Below are 18,243 nucleotides of genomic sequence, written 5' to 3' on the forward strand. Positions count from 1 at the left end.
TCAAAACACACTGATTGTAAAACATAAATAAATGAAGAATTACTCCTTTTCAAGATATATTAGATTGGTTTGAAGCACAAACAAACATACTGGTATGTTGTGTGAACAGACACTCATAAACGCATCACATGCGACATCATAGATCTATGACTCGAGATTCACAATTTATCTTGTGCAGGATTAGCATGTAAAGTTTGGAAATCACTTGCAGCATTTCGGGATAAGGATAAAGACACTCTATGGTAACACTTGACTGATTGTTAGTTTTGTCATTAATTGGTACACATTGGAAACCCATTCTTCTTAACGTACATACTTGTATATATGTTTCTAAGGTTAGCGTTTCTTTTGGCTTTTTTATTTGGTTTGGTTTGTTGTTTAACGCCACACTCAGCAATATTCTATCTATATGACAGTAGTCTGTAAATAATAGAGTCTGGACAAGACAATCCAGTGCATCGATCCACACAATTGGGATACAATGACATGCATCAACCAAATCAGCGAACCTGACCACCCGATCCCGTTAGTCGCCTCCTACGACAAGCATAGCCGCCTTTTATAGCAAGCATGGGTTGCTGAAGACCTATTCTACCCCGGATCTTCACAGGTCCGTTTCTTTTGGCAGCAAGTTTACATAGAATCTCTCTGGAGTTTTTCTGGGGATAAAAGTTTAAAACTCCAAGACTTGCCAATTCTATTTATCATCCAACATCATTCTTCCATTGTTTTCAGTTTGTAAACAGTAATAACCAGTGTCTTGTGTGTATAGAGCACAGCTAACCAGCTTCAGTGGCAGAGAGTGTAATTTGAGTGATGTCATGATGATTAATGGTCTACAAAGCATCGTGCTGTTATTTCATTTTAGCAATATCGCTGAGGTTAAACCATTCGATGATATCATGCTATTATTCTTGCAGTTGATTATGAGCCATGAAATCACTGGCCATTCTTAGCGTGCATTTTAACAACTAAATCTGACGAAAGTTTCTATGATCGTGATGCAAAATTATACAGAAATAATATATCAACTATAACATGGTTTAATTCTGCAGTTTCGCTTCCTGCCAGGATAGGATTTACCTCACAACTTAATAGATAGATTGGCAGTGAAGAGGACATCTGTTGAAAATTTGAAAAGATTTATAGTGGGATTGACAGGCAAAACAGGAATTTATGGCAATGATGTAATAGAGGGAGGGTATTCAAAGGAATTATTATATAGCAACAATAAAATGGTTCAGTTCTGAGAAATCACTCAATTCTGATGATTTCAGACGAAGCTGGTTGACTCTGTATCCAAAATCAACTGATTCTCGTGATTTCTCCATCACACATACTGCTTGATCTCACACAAGTGATGTTTCCAGTGGAAGCTAGTTTGGGTTGAAAATAAATTTCCGTAAATCGTGTAGCTTGGATTACGGTCGGGTGAGCTAAAAGAAGGATATACTCACAGCAAACACAGCACATAGGCTCCAGCTAGAGATTCACTATCTCGCAACAAGAAGGTGCCGTCGTCCCGAGCTCTCATCAACAGCTCCTCGGCGTGGAGGCGGGAAATCCCTTTGTGGAAGTAGGATGTGGCCGACATCTTCTTCGGGATACGGCGCTGTATTACCTTCCCATAGGTCCTGGGGATGGAGATATCACTCATAACAGCCAGTCAGACAGGGAGTCAGTGGGTGGGTGGGCAGTTGAGTGAGTAAGTGAGTGAGTGAGTGAGTGAGTGAGTGAGTGAGTGAGTGAGTGAGTGGGGGGACACTGAGTGAGTGAGAGAATAAGGTCAGTGAGTGAGTCAGTGAGTGGATGGGAGGGCAGTTGTTTGAGTGAGTGAGTGAGTGGGCGAGTGAGTGAGTGAGTTGAGTGAGGCAATGAGGTCAGTCAGTGAGTGAGTGGGGGACACCGAGTGAGTGAGTGAGAGAATAAGGTCAGTGAGTGGATGGGAGGGCAGTTGTTTGAGTGAGTGAGTGAGTGAGCAGTTGTTTGAGTGAGTGAGTGAGTGAGTGAGTCAGTGAGTCAGTGAGTAAGTGAGTCAGTGGATGGATCGGCAGGTTAGTGAGTGAGTGAGTGAGTGAGTGAGTGAGTGACAATGTGAATGAGTGGGATTTTTGTATGCATGTGTCTATAAAGGACAGGCGATAACAATAGCTGTACAACTGCAAAACATTCACATTCCAAAAATGCATAACAATTCTCACATTCTAAAAGCACTCAGTAATCGACCCACTACTATCAACATCTAAGTTGCACATTCTACGTCCTTACAGCCTACAAGGAAATACCATGTTTATAAAGACTCTGCACAAATCTGGTCCACTTCCATTTCATTTGCTCTGTTTACATCCAGCATCAAGAGATAATACAATCAAAGACAAAACAGACACGCTGTTAGAAAATCCACAAAAGATCAAAAACGCTTAGAATCAAATGGTGTTTCTGAAAAATAATAACATATCCACAAGTTTGAATGTTGAATAAACAGGCCTGGAGGAGAATCAGCTATACAGTGTACAGTTACATTCTGCCAGATCGGCCACTTTTTATAATCAATTAATTTTTCATTGGAACGCTTTTAGCCCTGTTATAGGTTCCACGTCGTCACTTCAATCATTGGAAACTGTCTCCGTGCTCTTTGTGGAAAGAGTGTCTGCCGAAGATCGGTGGTTTGAACTGCTGGCTGCGTCCTACCAAAAGATGTTACAATATGGTACTTGTTGTTACCCTGCCTGGTGCTCGGCATTTTAGGGGCTAAACAAGGACTAGTCAGCTCGGAGTTCGTACCGTGTCTGAGTAGTGTATCAGTGTTGAACTGGATGAAAATCAATGTCGGTTAACGTTGCATTAAATAGCGATGTGTATGAATATATGTCTCTGTGTGTGGGTGTGGGTGTGTGGGTGTCTGTATCTAGGGTGTGTGTGTGTGTGTGCGTGTGCGTGTGTGTGTGCGTGCGTGTGCGCGTGTTGTGTCTGTGTGTGTGTGGACTAATGCTGGTTTTATAGTGCCATATAGACCTATAGTCTATGAAATCTCTTATTACAAAATACATTTCTCTCCTCAAAAGTTAATACAAATAATTTTCCTGATGCTGACTGACTGACAACCAGTCCTTGTTTTATCCCTTTAATGTCGAGTACCAGGCAGGGTAACAACAAGTACCATCTTTTCATGTCTTTTTATATGAGGCGGCGCGGGATCGAACCCCGACCTTCCTTTCTCCTCTCTATCCACTACACCACGAAGGCAGTCTTGACAAATAAAGCTCAACAAAGGCCATGTTGCAGCAGCACGATGCAGTCATTGCCGTCTACCACAACAGCTAATCAATAACTAATCCTTTCAACCCCTCTAATGGATACGCCTGTAGGCCTTCATGACATGTTTTAACAGCTTTGAGAGAGTGAATTGAAATATGCAGGTAAAAATGATGTGTAGCGATTCACTCCTTCCAAGGATGAATCGCATTTTGATGGCTTCGTTTCTTTCATCTTGTCTATCCACTGCCACTGGGATTTGATTAAGTGACATTATGTTTTATAGCCTTCGGAATAGTTGATTCGTTTTTTGACAAGTGTATAAACTTGTCCAGTTAATGATGTTTATTTCTTTGAAGACAAATTCGGGATAGAGATCAGAAAACGAGGAACAGATTGTGTGTGGGCTGAGTCTGAGAGTGCTAACTGTCTTAATCATTACTTCTGTTCATCCTTGCTTGAGTGAGTGAGTATGGTTTTACGCTGCTTTTAGCAATATTCCGGCAATATCACGGCGGGGGTCACCAGAAATGGGCTTCACACATTGTACCCATGTCGGGAATCGAACCCGGGTCTTCGGCATGATGAGCGAACGCTTTAACCACTAGGCTACCCGACCGCCCCCATCCTTGTTAGAAACGGATATCAGGCTATGGCCAATGCGGCGGTGGGGTAGCCCAGTGGTTAAAGGGTTAAAGGGGTTCAATTCCCCTCATGGGAATAATGTGTGGAGGCCATTTCTGGTGTCCCCGCCGTGATATTGATGGAATATTGCTAAAAGTGGCATAAAAACATACTCACTCACTCATGAATTTTCCAGCTAAATGATGGCAGCCTGTAAATAAGCAAGTCTGGTGTAGTCCCCATCACAATATTGCTGGAATATTGCTAACATCAATTTGTAAATCAACACACTCTCGATGACCAGTAATTATTCAACTATCATGCCTTAAACAGTGATGGGGTGGCCTAGTAGTAAAGGTGTCGACTTGTCATGCCAAACACATGGGTTTGCTTCCCCACATGGGACAATGTGAGAAGAACATTCATGGTTTGTCTAGTTGCACTACTGGAATATTGATAATGATACACAAAGATCAAACCACTTGAAACATAAAGTTATACTTCTTTTGAAAATTAGATTACAGATCTATTGCCAGTTAGGGTGGCCACTTGCCCATGCGGCAATTCAAATCCCATAACTCTGGGTAGAATTTCAGTTTGGCCTGTTTTTACATTTTTTCCCCTCTTTGTTATCAAAAAAGTATTTACTTGCATGAAGAAAGGCACAAATAGTAACATACATTCATTGTGTTTGTATTAATCTACTTTTGAAAAACATTTAAAGGTAATCTTGACTTAGAAAGTGAAAATGTTAAAAAAATGATGCAAAACAGTAGGGTAATTTCAATTGGTAACTGCAAACTTCATCTGATGAATTTTGTAATAAAACTATAATCATTAGAATCGCAAATGCTTGAGGAACACTATAACGCGATTTGTTTCGATTATTTTGGCCAACTTCCATGCATAACGTGGTGGCGGAGAAGCAGGAGAAATGTGTTCGAATTGGTGATTGCAAACAATATGTACAACTATTAAACTGACAATACTGGCTTGACAAACATGTCATACAAAATTAAAAACAATTTCAAAGAACTTCTTAATAAAAAAAATATTGATAAAAGTATTTTTTCACCACCGACAATCTCACACAATTTAAAAATAAAAAAAATAAACAACCGAAATCTTCAAGAGGGACCAGTTCACCACTAGACTGATCTGTATAGCAATTTTCAACAAGAAATATTCAACGGTTATGGAGTTCTGCTCAAGGAACGGAAAATGAACGGCAGACAGATGAGACGGTCTGACACACTGATCGCAATATCCTCTAAAAAACAGTTCCAGTGTAAAAAAGATGCATGTCAACAATGTTAAATACAGCCCTTCCGATGAACAAGATGTAGAGTACAAAACATCTGTTGCGGTAATGAGAGTCGTTAAGTGTCCTTGTTAACATGGCGGAGCGACATTACGAGCTCCCCCTTTATAATAGCTGGCCTTTCCAGGGCAACAGAGGAACGACCTCACGCCACGATTAGAGTACAGTGCTGAATAGTTATATCATAATCTACCCTATTTGGGGAAATGCTTGATTCTGATTGGTCAATCGATCCAAGTTTCAAATTAAAATAACCACGTTTGATCGAAACAGCTGATTTGCCAACCACATCACCGTGGGGCTAATATTTACAGAAAAGTACTTCTTTCTCTATCATTGTTGGTAGAATTTTTAAATATTATGTACAATTATAGCTTACAAACTGCTGAGTTTCGGTTGGTGCGATATTTACAGTGAGTTTGGGAATAAATATTGGAAAGAAAACATGCTAGAAATCAACTGTGCATTTTGTTTCAATTCAGTCAATTTAGCATGTAAATGGTTATTTTTATAGGTAACCTTGCTCTACATTGAAAATGGCAGTACATTATTAACTAAACAAGCCTACAGTCGACAAAGTCATCTATATCCCCTGCCCATTTTAACATGTTGTGGTCCCAAATCAGGTCAACCCAACATTTCTCTTAGACCATGTCAAAATAGCTGCAATGGAAATTCAAAAATAAACATTTCTAAAACTCCCTAATATCAAATGGCACCAGTTCAGTATGTGCTTTATATATAGACATGCAATGTTTGGCAAGGAAATATTTAACAGTCTATTTGTTATACTCCATAAGTGAACCTACCCTATATTAAAACTTATAATCTCTAACGGAACATTAAATCCCATTTCACCTCACCTCACCTCGCCTCACCTCACCTCACCTCACCAATGTCAGGCAATACTAAGTGCTCAGATCCACAAAACACTCCCATCTATCATGTCAATGTGGCATTTCTGTAACATTAATAACTAATTTCTATCACTAAAAATTCAAAATGGAAAACAATTATTAAGTATTATCATGACTGCAAATTATTAAAATATTAGACCATTTTCTGGTTTCTTAGTTTTTAGTTTATTTTTTCTGACAAATTAGTTTAGATTTGAGGAAAATAAAAGTAAAAATGAATGTGTGTAGGACAATATTGTTTTCTATTTGGCTTGAAGTAGTTTGGGTTAGTGTGATTTGTAAGCAAGTTGTTTTACTGCCAACACTGTCTGAAGTGCAGAGTGTTAAGTACAGTAGCATGATAATGAGTGAGTGAGTGAGTGAGTGAGTGAGTGAGTGAGTGAGTGAGTATGGTTTTACGCCGCTTTTAGCAATAGTCCAGCAATATCATGGCGGGGACACCAGAAATGGGCTTCATACATTGTACCCATGTCGGGAATCAAACCCGGGTCTTCAGCGTGACAAGCGAACGCTTTAACCACAAGGCTACCCCACCGCCCCCTTAACTTCCAAGAAGTTCTTCCTCTGCATCAAAGTGTTTGCAGAGGCCAGAACTACATTATATAACAACCATCAATCACAATTATTTTTAAATAGTTAATTTAACCTTGAATATTTTTTGTAATTTTTATATATATATTTTTAAATCCATTGAAGATGGGAATGGTCAGCTTAATGGTCAGGTAAATAAAAACTAATTCAAACCATTTTCAGTTTATTTAAAATAAATCAAAAGGAAACTAGGGCTTGAAGCCAGGAATGAAAAAATAAATAATTTAAATTAATTCTGAATTACTGTTATAGAATCCTAATAATCTCATATAGAGTAACAGGTTTGACCTGGAATCACTCTCACACGATAGCACTGATCTCGTATTGTTTCTTAGCAATGTGACTTCTTTATGACTTAAACAGAATTTTCTTCCAACAATAAATTGACACTTTATTTTTTATTACCTTACTGATCCCAGTCTATAAATTTCTCTACAATGCATTTTATTTTTTTCGACCTACCGACCACATTTTTCAAATCAAAATCCGTAAACAAAATCTGCCTAAGTATATGACTGATGCAAATGGTAAGTACCGGTAAATATTCTTGAACAAAACAAATCATAGATGATATGTGTATAAGGAAGTTCTAGTCAGTGTTGAGATAAATCAAACAAAGTGTCTATCGATAGCAACATCGCATCATCAACCTAAACGGTAGGTAGCAGACACAAGCAGCAGGATCGAAGACCCGTTCTCATTGGCAAACACCCCTTTGGGGATCATTACTAGTCAGTGATACAAATATAATTGTCACTGATCTGGACGCAGCGCAGATCAAATAGATCCTTGCCTTGGATTATTTCTTGTGTCTGAGAAGTCAATCAGGGAGCAATCATTGCCAATCCTTCTCCGCTCACTGGTGAATAATATACTTGTATAACCGACTGCGATGGGAATCGGAAAACTGATCACGACCAACTCATAGCTGAGAGAGGGATATCCTGTTTTTGTGTTTAAATTAAACTGGAGACAAATTCTTTTGACTTGTTCTTCCATTCCCAGTTGAATACCCATCGCAGACTGGAAATGGCGGGTCGGAGCAATAAGGTAATTCTCATTCATGTGTGAAAAACTGATACCAATTTACATCTTTATCTCATTCAGATTTTGTGGGTTTTTTTTCTGAATTTCTCTGGATTTTCAAAGATATTTTCATTTATTTCTTCCAAAACTTCACAAAAACTCAAATTGCCAATTCATTTTCGTTTAATTCTGAGTCATGAATATATAAGAATTGCTAAAGTTTTATCAACATGATCAATAAGACGTACGTCAACTAGAGAATGGTTTAAGTTCTATTGTGAAGACATTAACTTCAGAACGATCTAAGTCCTTTTGTGAAGACATTAACTTAAGAATGGTTTAAGTTCTATTATGAAGACTGACTGACTGACTGACTGAGTATGTTTTTACGCCGCTTTTAGCAATATTCCAGCAAAATCATGGCGGGGGACACCAGAAATAGGCTTCACACATTGTACCCATGTCGGGAATCGAACCCGGGTCTTCGGCATGACGTGCGAACGCTTTAACCACTAGGCTACCTGACCGCCCCTATTATGAAGACATTAACTTCAGAATAGTTTAAGTTCTATTGTGAAGACATTAACTTCAGAATGATCTAAGTTCTATTGTGAAGACATTAACTTAAGAATGATCTAAGTTCTATTATGAAGACATTAACTTAAGAATGGTTTAAGTTCTATTGTGGAGACATTAACTTCAGAATGGTTTAAGTTCTATTGTGACGACATTAACTTAAGAATGGTTTAAGTTCTATTGCGAAGACATTAACTTAAGAATGATCTAAGTTCTATTGTGAAGACATTAACTTAAGAATGGTTTAAGTTCTATTGTGGAGACATTAACTTCAGAATGGTTTAAGTTCTATTGTGACGACATTAACTTAAGAATGGTTTAAGTTCTATTGCGAAGACATTAACTTAAGAATGATCTAAGTTCTATTGTGAAGACATTAACTTAAGAATGGTTTAAGTTCTATTGTGAAGACATTAACTTAAGAATGGTTTAAGTTCTATTGCGAAGACATTAACTTAAGAATGTTCTAAGTTCTATTGTGAAGACATTAACTTCAGAATGGTTTAAGTTCTATTGCGAAGACATTAACTTAAGAATGATCTAAGTTCTATAATGAAGACATTAACTTCAGAATGGTTTAAGTTCTATTATGAAGACATTAACTTAAGAATGATTTAAGTTCCATCAACAAGACATCAACTGAAGAATGCGTTAAGCTCTGTTTAGTTCTTTGTCATGAACACATGGACAGAAGAACAGTTACACAAGTCAAGTATTTGGGTCTACAGTCTACAGTCCTCAGTCATGAAAACATCAACTGTGAAGGTATGCCGGGGAGCCTTGACGGTTACATGGTATTACAATCACCTCACCAGATTCCTGATACAACATGGCAAGGCCTGGTGTAAGCCATCTTCTGCTTGACATCACCTCATACCTGTGGGGAATCGTGGTCAGAATGGGTCCCGAACAACCTATGTTTGTCCCCCCTGGGGAATCTGGGTTAGAAATGGTCCCCAACAACATATGCTTGTCCCCCCTGGGGAATCTGGGTTAGAAATGCTCCCCAACAACCTATGCTTGTCCCCCCTGGGGAATCTGGGTTAGAAATGCTCCCCAACAACCTATGCTTGTCCCCCCTGGGGAATCTGGGTTAGAAATGCTCCCCAACAACCTATGCTTGTCCCCCCTGGGGAATCTGGGTTAGAAATGCTCCCCAACAACCTATGCTTGTCCCCCCTGGGGAATCTGGGTTAGAAATGCTCTCCAACAACCTATGCTTGTCCCCCCTGGGGAATCTGGGTTAGAAATGCTCCCCAACAACCTATGCTTGTCCCCCCTGGGGAATCTGGGTTAGAAATGCTCCCCAACAACCTATGCTTGTCCCCCCTGGGGAATCTGGGTTAGAAATGCTCCCCAACAACCTATGCTTGTCCCCCCTGGGGAATCTGGGTTAGAAATGCTCTCCAACAACCTATGCTTGTCCCCCCTGGGGAATCTGGGTTAGAAATGCTCCCCAACAACATATGCTTGTCCCCCCTGGGGAATCTGGGTTAGAAATGCTCCCCAACAACCTATGCTTGTCCCCCCTGGGGAATCTGGGTTAGAAATGCTCCCCAACAACCTATGCTTGTCCCCCCTGGGGAATCTGGGTTAGAAATGGTCCCCAACAACCTATGCTTGTCCCCCAAGGGGAATCTAGGTTAGAAATGCTTCCCAACAACCTATGCTTGTCCCCCCTGGGGAATCTGGGTTAGAAATGGTCCCCAACAACCTATGCTTGTCCCCCCGGGGGAATCTGGGTTAGAAATGGTCCCCAACAACCTATGCTTGTCCCCCCGGGGGAATCTGGGTTAGAAATGCTCCCCAACAACCTATGCTTGTCCCTCAAGGGGAATTTGATTCAGAATCAATGCAAGCATCCCATGCTTGTTCCCCATCCCCCCCCCCCCCCCAAGAACGGACAGCCTGTAAATATTCCAGGCTGGAAAAGACAAACCAGTGATTGATATCATGAACAACAACCAACATCAGAGTAAGATGAAGATGAAACCACTTGATCCATTAAGTCGCTCTTACAACCAACATAGGATGCTGGGGCCAAGTCTTATCCCTAATACTCCATGGTAACAGATGGGGACTTGTATAAACCAGGAATCCCACTGGGGGTTCAGGACAAGTCTCAGAAGCATACAGAAGGGGAAACAATATGCATCTGCAGTGTTTGAAATAATCTAAAAACCCAACAAGACGGTCGGGAGGGTAACCACAAATGTTGCCTGCCCATCTTCAAAGTTACCTGCCTGTAGTCAGACATTTAGTCTATGAAATCTTATATTACACAAAATCCTTCTTGACTCTAAAAACAAAAAATCTCCCTATGCTGATTTCATGTGGTATAGAGCTAGCTAGAGCTGGCTAGACTTGGTTTGTTTACATTTCTAGATTTATTTATTTTTTCATAAAAAAAATATATTCCACAGTCAGGGTGCAGGACTACCTGCCCGTATTCAGACATAAATACTTAAAAAATAGTGAAATATAAGAGACAAATTGCATCTTGATTCTGTTGAAATAATGCTAACAATTACTTGAGAATCCACGAGTTATAATAAAACTGAATACGTAAGTTATCTTTAATTTATCTGCCAGACAATCTGCAGGTAAAGGAAAATTTCATGCAGCCCGACAGAAAAGTTTCCAGACACGGGCAGGTGGGCAGGCCGTTATTTCGGACACTGTGCACGTGGAAACAAAATGCTTTAAATATATGCTTCGAACATTTCAGTCACCATAAACAAAGACAGTTTTCCCTGTGGGTTCACCAGATAAGCTGCGTATCTGCGTAAAATATGCATCAGAAATGCAGAAATATGCAGTAAAATAATATTCAAGGGTATCAAATACGCAACGAACATTACAGATACGCTACAAAAATAAAACTTGTGCATATCATCAAAATATTGTGAAGTAACCCTGCGTATTCGATTGGCAAATCAGCAACTTATTTTAAAATTATAAACGGGCAATTCCGTCAACCTTGCCAAACTCCACGATGACAGTTACATCATGATCATTTGCCATCACACTTTCTTGTGGAAGTATCGTGGCATTTTTGAGTCCTATAAAGCTCTCGAACCCACACAACACCAGTTTGCAGGGACTAGATGAATAGTGTTTTTAAATATTTAACTTAAATACCCACATGTGTAAAAACTAGTGGGTAACAGAAATTTGAATACCCAGTGATTTTAAAATGCATGGGTAAAAGCTTATCTGGAGCTCTGCCTGTGGGTTCACCAGGTGTCTAGAAGTGCCACCATGCCAGACCTACTGCACCGACCTCCATACAATACATCAGACATTCATCATCGTCACTGGAGGATAGCACGAGAAGAAACACAGAAGCAAAATATGACTCCCACCCAGAGTGTGCATCAGGTTTCAGTTTTTTTCTCAGCTGGAAATGTTTTCGGAACTTTGATTCTGCCTGGCTGGGCCCTGTGATCAGCGGACATGATGACAGGGATGGGATGGAGGGGAGGATCAAAAGAGGCCTGGAATCTCTGCAGTGTGTGAACACATTTACACGGCTGTTGCCGAGGAAGTGTTCTTAGTCATCCAGTGGACTGCAGCAAAACTTCGAGTGAATGTTGTTTTATGCTGAACAGTTTATGGTATGATGTTTGTTTTGTTTTTTGTTGTTTAACACCGCACTCAGCAATATTCCAGTTATATGACGGCGGTCTTTAAAATAATCGAGTATGGACCAGACAATCCAGTGATTGATATCATGAGCATCGATCCATGCAATTGGGATCGATGACATGTATCAACCAAGTCAGCGAGCCTGACCACCCGATCCCGTTAGTCGCCTATTACGACAAGCATAGTCGTCTTTTACGGCAAGTATGGGTTGCTGAAGAGCTATTCTAACCTCGGGGCGTTTATGGTATGATGGTGTAACTTGTTTACAGTTTATGGTATGATGGTGTAACTTGTTTACAGTTTATGGTATGATGGTGTAACTTGTTTACAGTTTATGGTATGATGGTGTAACTTGTTTACAGTTTATGGTATGATGGTGTAACTTGTTTACAGTTTATGGTATGATGGTGTAACTTGTTTACAGTTTATGGTATGATGGTGTAACTTGTTTACAGTTTATGGTATGATGGTGTAACTTGTTTACAGTTTATGGTATGATGGTGTAAACAAGAGTCATCAGAAAGATGACATATCTCCCCCCCCCCCCCCCCCCCCCCCCCCCCCCCCCCGGCTGCTGTCTGTAAAGTAACCACAAGTAAATGTGCAATTCTGTATGTAATGAGTCAAGAGTTGAATGTTCATTAAGAAGCATACATTGTTTACCCACAAAAGATCCACCATGGTCGCATCCATATGAAATTGAAAGTAAAACTTGTGTGTTTCTGTGGGTTTTTTTATGCAAACATATGACAAATCACAAGAAACAATAACTAAACAAGCGTATAGTCAACGAAGTCACCTATATCCCCCGCCCATTTTAACACGTTATGGTCCCAAACCAGGTAACTGACCCAACATTTCTCTTAGCCCATGTCAAAATAGCTGCAATGGAAATTCTAAAATAAACATTTCTAAAACTCCTGAATATCAAATGGCACCAGTTCAGTATGTGCTTTATATATAGACATGCAATGTTTGGCAAGGAAATATTTAACAGTGTATTTGTTATATTCCACAAGTGAACCCACCTTATATAAAAACTTAAATCCAACTTGTTGCCATGGAAACGTAAAAAATAAAAATTTATAAAATTCCCAAATAGCAAAAGGCACCAGTTCTCAAAGGATGTAGGCCAAGATCTAAACACAATTTTATTTAGTACATGTGATGTCAACTTCTGTATACCTGTGTTTAAATAATGATGACTCCCTGACTCCAAGAACAATCCAACCTAAGTAATGTTGGACAAGTCCATTTTATGAACAGGGGGGTGAGGTTTGGTATTTCCCTGATATTCTTACAATTTTCACATCCATTATCGGAACCTTTTCTCCCAATACCAGTGTCACATCTCTTCCCTTTTGGGATGTGATCATTTCAGCATTGTGTTTATCTACATTGCCCAGCTACATCTATGGGGAACAACTCACCAATTACTTCCCTCTAAAAACAAACGTCACCAATTTACGACATCATCAAGTTGCGAGGACATCTTCGAACCTCCAGAAATGACGTCATGATAGAACAATGTTTTATCGTGAAATAAAACATGTTTCGCTCTTCATTGTTCTTTGCGATTTATCGCGTAGCTTTCTTATATAGCAATGGATAATACAGACTGGATATACCAACACTCCATTATAAAACATCCTGTGTTGAACATGTGATATTTACTTGGTTGTAGTGTTGTGCTCACCAGGAATTTATACATGATATTTACCTACTCAAATATGTATTGACATTAAGTGTGAACATGGATCAAGCTATACTATGCTCGAGTGCTGTGTCAACATGTGTGTACTAGTTCCACTCAGAAAAAGCAGCTTGATTTAGCAATCTATCCTTGAAAAAGCCGGAAGTTGGAACCGGCATTGAAATGGCTTGAACATTCCTTCTGATGCCTTGATAAGGCATCTGCATATTGCACTTGTGTGGAACTGAATATTTGAATACTGTATCTAGATGTGTAAACGGTGATGTTCTAACCATGAAATCAGCTAAGAATGTGTTTGTTTAAAGTACTGTTGCATTTAGCCTTGAAAAGTTTGTTTTGTTTGTTTGTTTGTTGTTTAACGCCGCACTCCGCAATATTCCATCTATATGACGGCGGTCTGTAAATAATCGAGTCTGGACCAGACAATCCAGTGATTGACATCATGAGCATCCATCCACGCAATTGGGATCGATGACATGCATCTACCAAGTCAGTGAGCCTGAACACCCAATCCTATTAGTCGCCTCTTAAGACAAGCATAGTCGCCTTTTACGGCTAGAGGATGTGAATAGATATCATCACGAATTTCCTCCCCAGGGCCCATCCTAATGAACAAACGAAGAAATGCACATCCAAACTATCGTAGTATCGACTCAATCCGTGCCTAGGCTGAGAGTGATTGTCTCCAGCAATCTGTGAATTTACCTTAGTGTCTGTTTGACGCACCTTTAATCACCTTTCAATACTTGTACTTGATGTAAATGTATTACGACGCGCTGTCATTGTGACTGACTTACTGAGGTAGTTCTTTACAGACCTTTCTCATCTAATGGTGATATTATTTGAACATGTTTTGTGTAAGATGTTTCTGAAGAGCAAGTTGTGCATCCATACGCCCATGTCTCCTCTCTTTTTGAGGAACTATTTTATTCCGCGGTATAGCTGGTTGTTGTATGGCTGTCAGTGTAAACATGAAGTCACATGTACTGAATAAAATTGTGTTTAGATCTTGGCCTACATCCTTTGAGGTAAGAAATTGTTATAAAAAAATTATAAGAATTGACTTTCACTTTGTGTGAGTTCATTGGAGTATGAACCTTCATAGAGTGAGGGCCAAACTGTATGAACGTCGTCGCAAGCTCAGACATGTGACAGGGATTAACAATGTAATGATGTCATGTGACAGGGAATAACAATGTAATAATGTCATGTAATAGGGACTAGCAATGTAATAATGTCATGAGACAGGGGAAAATAATGTAATGATGTCATGTGACAGGGAATAACAATGTAATAATGTCATGTAAATAGGGAATAACAATGTAATAATGTCATGTAATAGGAATAACAATGTAATAATGTCATGTGACAGGGAATAACAATGTAATAATGTCATGTGACAGGGAATAATAATGTAATAATGTTATGTGACAGGGAATAACAATGTAATAATGTCATGTGACGGAATAACAATGTAATAATGTCATGTGACAGGGAATAACAATGTAATAATGTCATGTGACAGGGAAAAACAATGTAATGATGTCATGTGACAGGGAATAACAATGTAATAATGTCATGTAAATAGGGAATAACAATGTAATAATGTCATGTAATAGGAATAACAATGTAATAATGTCATGTGACAGGGAATAACAATGTAATAATGTCATGTGACAGGGAATAATAATGTAATAATGTTATGTGACAGGGAATAACAATGTAATAATGTCATGTGACAGGGAATAACAATGTAATAATATCATGTGACAGGGAATAACAATGTAATAATGTCATGTGACAGGGAATAACAATGTAATAATGTCATGTGACAGGGAATAATAATGTAATAATGTCATGTGACAGGGAATAACAATGCAATAATGTCATGTGACAGGGAATAACAATGTAATAATCATCATGTAACAGGAAATAACAATGTAATAATGTCATGTGATAGGGAATATCGATGCCATAATGCTATTTCATAATTTGCTAGCACTTAAATACTTAATTGCTGTTCATAATCAGTATTAAGATTCAATACAGAGTCGAAAGCTTCACAAGCTTCTAGTGCTAGCACTTGAAGTTTCATTTGGGAAATTCCATATCTATTTTTAACTGACAGCCTCCCAGCACACACTTATGAGTTGAGAACGCTTGTGGTAGAGAAGTGTCTCTGTATAGATTGGAGCGAAGAGTGCACACAGGACAAAAATCAAGATTTGCCGATGCCTTTGGCGGGGAAAGTTTGAGTACGTCTTCAATTGCAAACAAATTTGAGTAAAACCTACAAATGATATTACATATCAAATAAGATCAAAACTAGAATGTGCTTTTATTAAAAAAAACCCAGATGTTCCCCCCTCCTATTCTTGATAAAATAGTTCCAGAGTTTACTGTAAATGTGTTTGTAAATATGAAAAACAGTAACAACAAATCATAGCCTGGAGTGAGTGAGTAAGTGAGTATGGTTTTACGCCGCTTTTAGCAATATTCCAGCAATATCACGGCGGGGGACACCAGAAATGGGCTTCACACATTGTACCCATGTCGGGAATCGAACCCAGGTCTTCGGCGTGACGAGCGAACGCTTTAACCACTAGGCTACCCGACCGCCCCATCATAGCCTGAAAAAGATAATGGTTTCATGCAGAAATATTAATCAACTATAGAGTTTTGGCAGGAAACAAATAAAAGTTGTTTGAAACTAAGTTCAAACTATTTCCATGGAAAGGCAAGAAATTAATAAAAATATAAATTAAAAATATGAACAGGCAATAGGTGAGCATGTGGTCACTGCACATGTATACAAAAATATTCCTTAGTTTGAGAGTTATGTCTCGGAAACAAAGCCTAGAGTTGTTTGAGACTAAGTCCAAACTGTTTCCATGGACACTGATAAGGATAAAATTTGTAAAAATTCAAAATAGCAAAAGGTACCAGTTAAGCTTATGAGCAATGCATCATGCCAAGTTTCTTTGAAAAACGTTGAACGGTTTTCAAGTTTTCACCTCCATATTCAATAATGTAACAGGCAAAACATTATGTAGTAATGACATGTTACAGGGAATAACAATGTAATAATGTCATGTAACAGACAATAACAATGTCGTAATGTCATGTAACAGGGAATACCAATGTGATAATAATATGTAACAGGGAACACCAATGTAATAATGTCACGTAACAGGCAATAACAATGTAATAATGTCATGTACAGATGAAACAAACAATAACAATGTCATAATGTAATGTAACATGGAATAACAATTTCATTATGTCATGTAACAGGGAATACCAATGTTAAAATGTCATGTAAAAGGGAATACCAATGTAGTACTGTCATGTAACAGGTAATACCAATCAAATAATGACATGCAACAGGCAATAACAATGTCATGTAATGGAATAACAATGTTATAATGTCATGTAAAAGGGAATACCAATGTAGTACTGTCATGTAACAGGTAATACGAATCAAATAATGACATGCAACAGGCAATAACAATGTCATGTAATGGAATAACAATGTTATAATGTCATGTAAAAGGGAATACCAATGTAGTACTGTCATGTAACAGGTAATACCAATCAAATAATGACATGCAACAGGCAATAACAATGTCATGTAATGGAATAACAATGTTATAATGACATGTAAAAGGGAATACCAATGTAGTACTGTCATGTAACAGGTAATACCAATCAAATAATGACATGCAACAGGCAATAACAATGTCATGTAATGGAATAACAATGTTATAATGTCATGTAACAGGGAATAACAATGTAGTAATGTCATGTAACAGGTAATACCAATGTAATAATGTCATGTAACAGGCAATAACAATGTCATAATGTCATGTAACAGGGAATACCAATTTAACAATGTCATGTAACAGGGAATACCATGTAGTACTGTCATGTAACAGGTAATACCAATGTAACAATGACATGTAACAGGGAATACCAATGTAGTACTGTCATGTAACAGGTAATACCAATGTAACAATGTCATGTAACAGGCAATACCAATGTAGTACTGTCATGCAACAGGTAATACCAATGTAACAATGACATGTAACAGGCAATACCAATGTAGTACTGTCATGTAACCAGGTAACAGGTAATACCAATGTAACAATGTCATGTAACAGGTAATACCAATGTAACAATGTCATGTAACAGGCAATACCAATGTAGTACTGTCATGCAACAGGTAATACCAATGTAACAATGTCATGTAACAGGCAATACCAATGTAGTACTGTCATGTAACAGGTAATACCAATGTAACAATGTCATGTAACAGGCAATACCAATGTAGTACTGTCATGCAACAGGTAATACCAATGAAACAATATCATGTATCAGGTAATACCAATGTAACAATGTCATGTATCAGGTAATACCAATGAAACAATGTCATGTATCAGGTAATACCAATGTAGTACTGTCATGCAACAGGTAATACCAATGTAACAATGTCATGTATCAGGTAATACCAATGTAACAATGTCATGTAACAGGTAATACCAATGTAACAATGTCATGTAACAGGCAATACC

The 18,243-nt window shown here is 38.5% G+C and overlaps 1 protein-coding gene across 3 annotated transcripts in view; it reads right to left on the reverse strand.

Annotated features, from left to right (window-relative positions):
- Positions 1-18,243, reverse strand: part of LOC124144048 (phosphatidylinositol 3,4,5-trisphosphate 5-phosphatase 2A-like) — a 126,184-nt gene that overhangs the window by 48,105 nt on the left and 59,836 nt on the right. For 2 of the 3 annotated variants that reach the window (XM_048384944.1, XM_048384943.1), the window contains exon 2: positions 1,458-1,634. In XM_048384944.1, the coding sequence (XP_048240901.1) occupies positions 1,458-1,594 (137 nt within the window). In that variant the 5' untranslated portion in view covers positions 1,595-1,634. Of the gene's footprint in view, positions 1-1,457; positions 1,635-14,377; positions 14,398-18,243 lie in introns of those variants that run through there. The other variant, XM_048384945.1, reaches the window with a different exon arrangement.

This window comes from Haliotis rufescens, unplaced genomic scaffold, assembly GCF_023055435.1.
Source record: "Haliotis rufescens isolate VD_foot unplaced genomic scaffold, xgHalRufe1.0.p SCAF_52, whole genome shotgun sequence".
Lineage (NCBI taxonomy): Eukaryota > Metazoa > Mollusca > Gastropoda > Lepetellida > Haliotidae > Haliotis > Haliotis rufescens.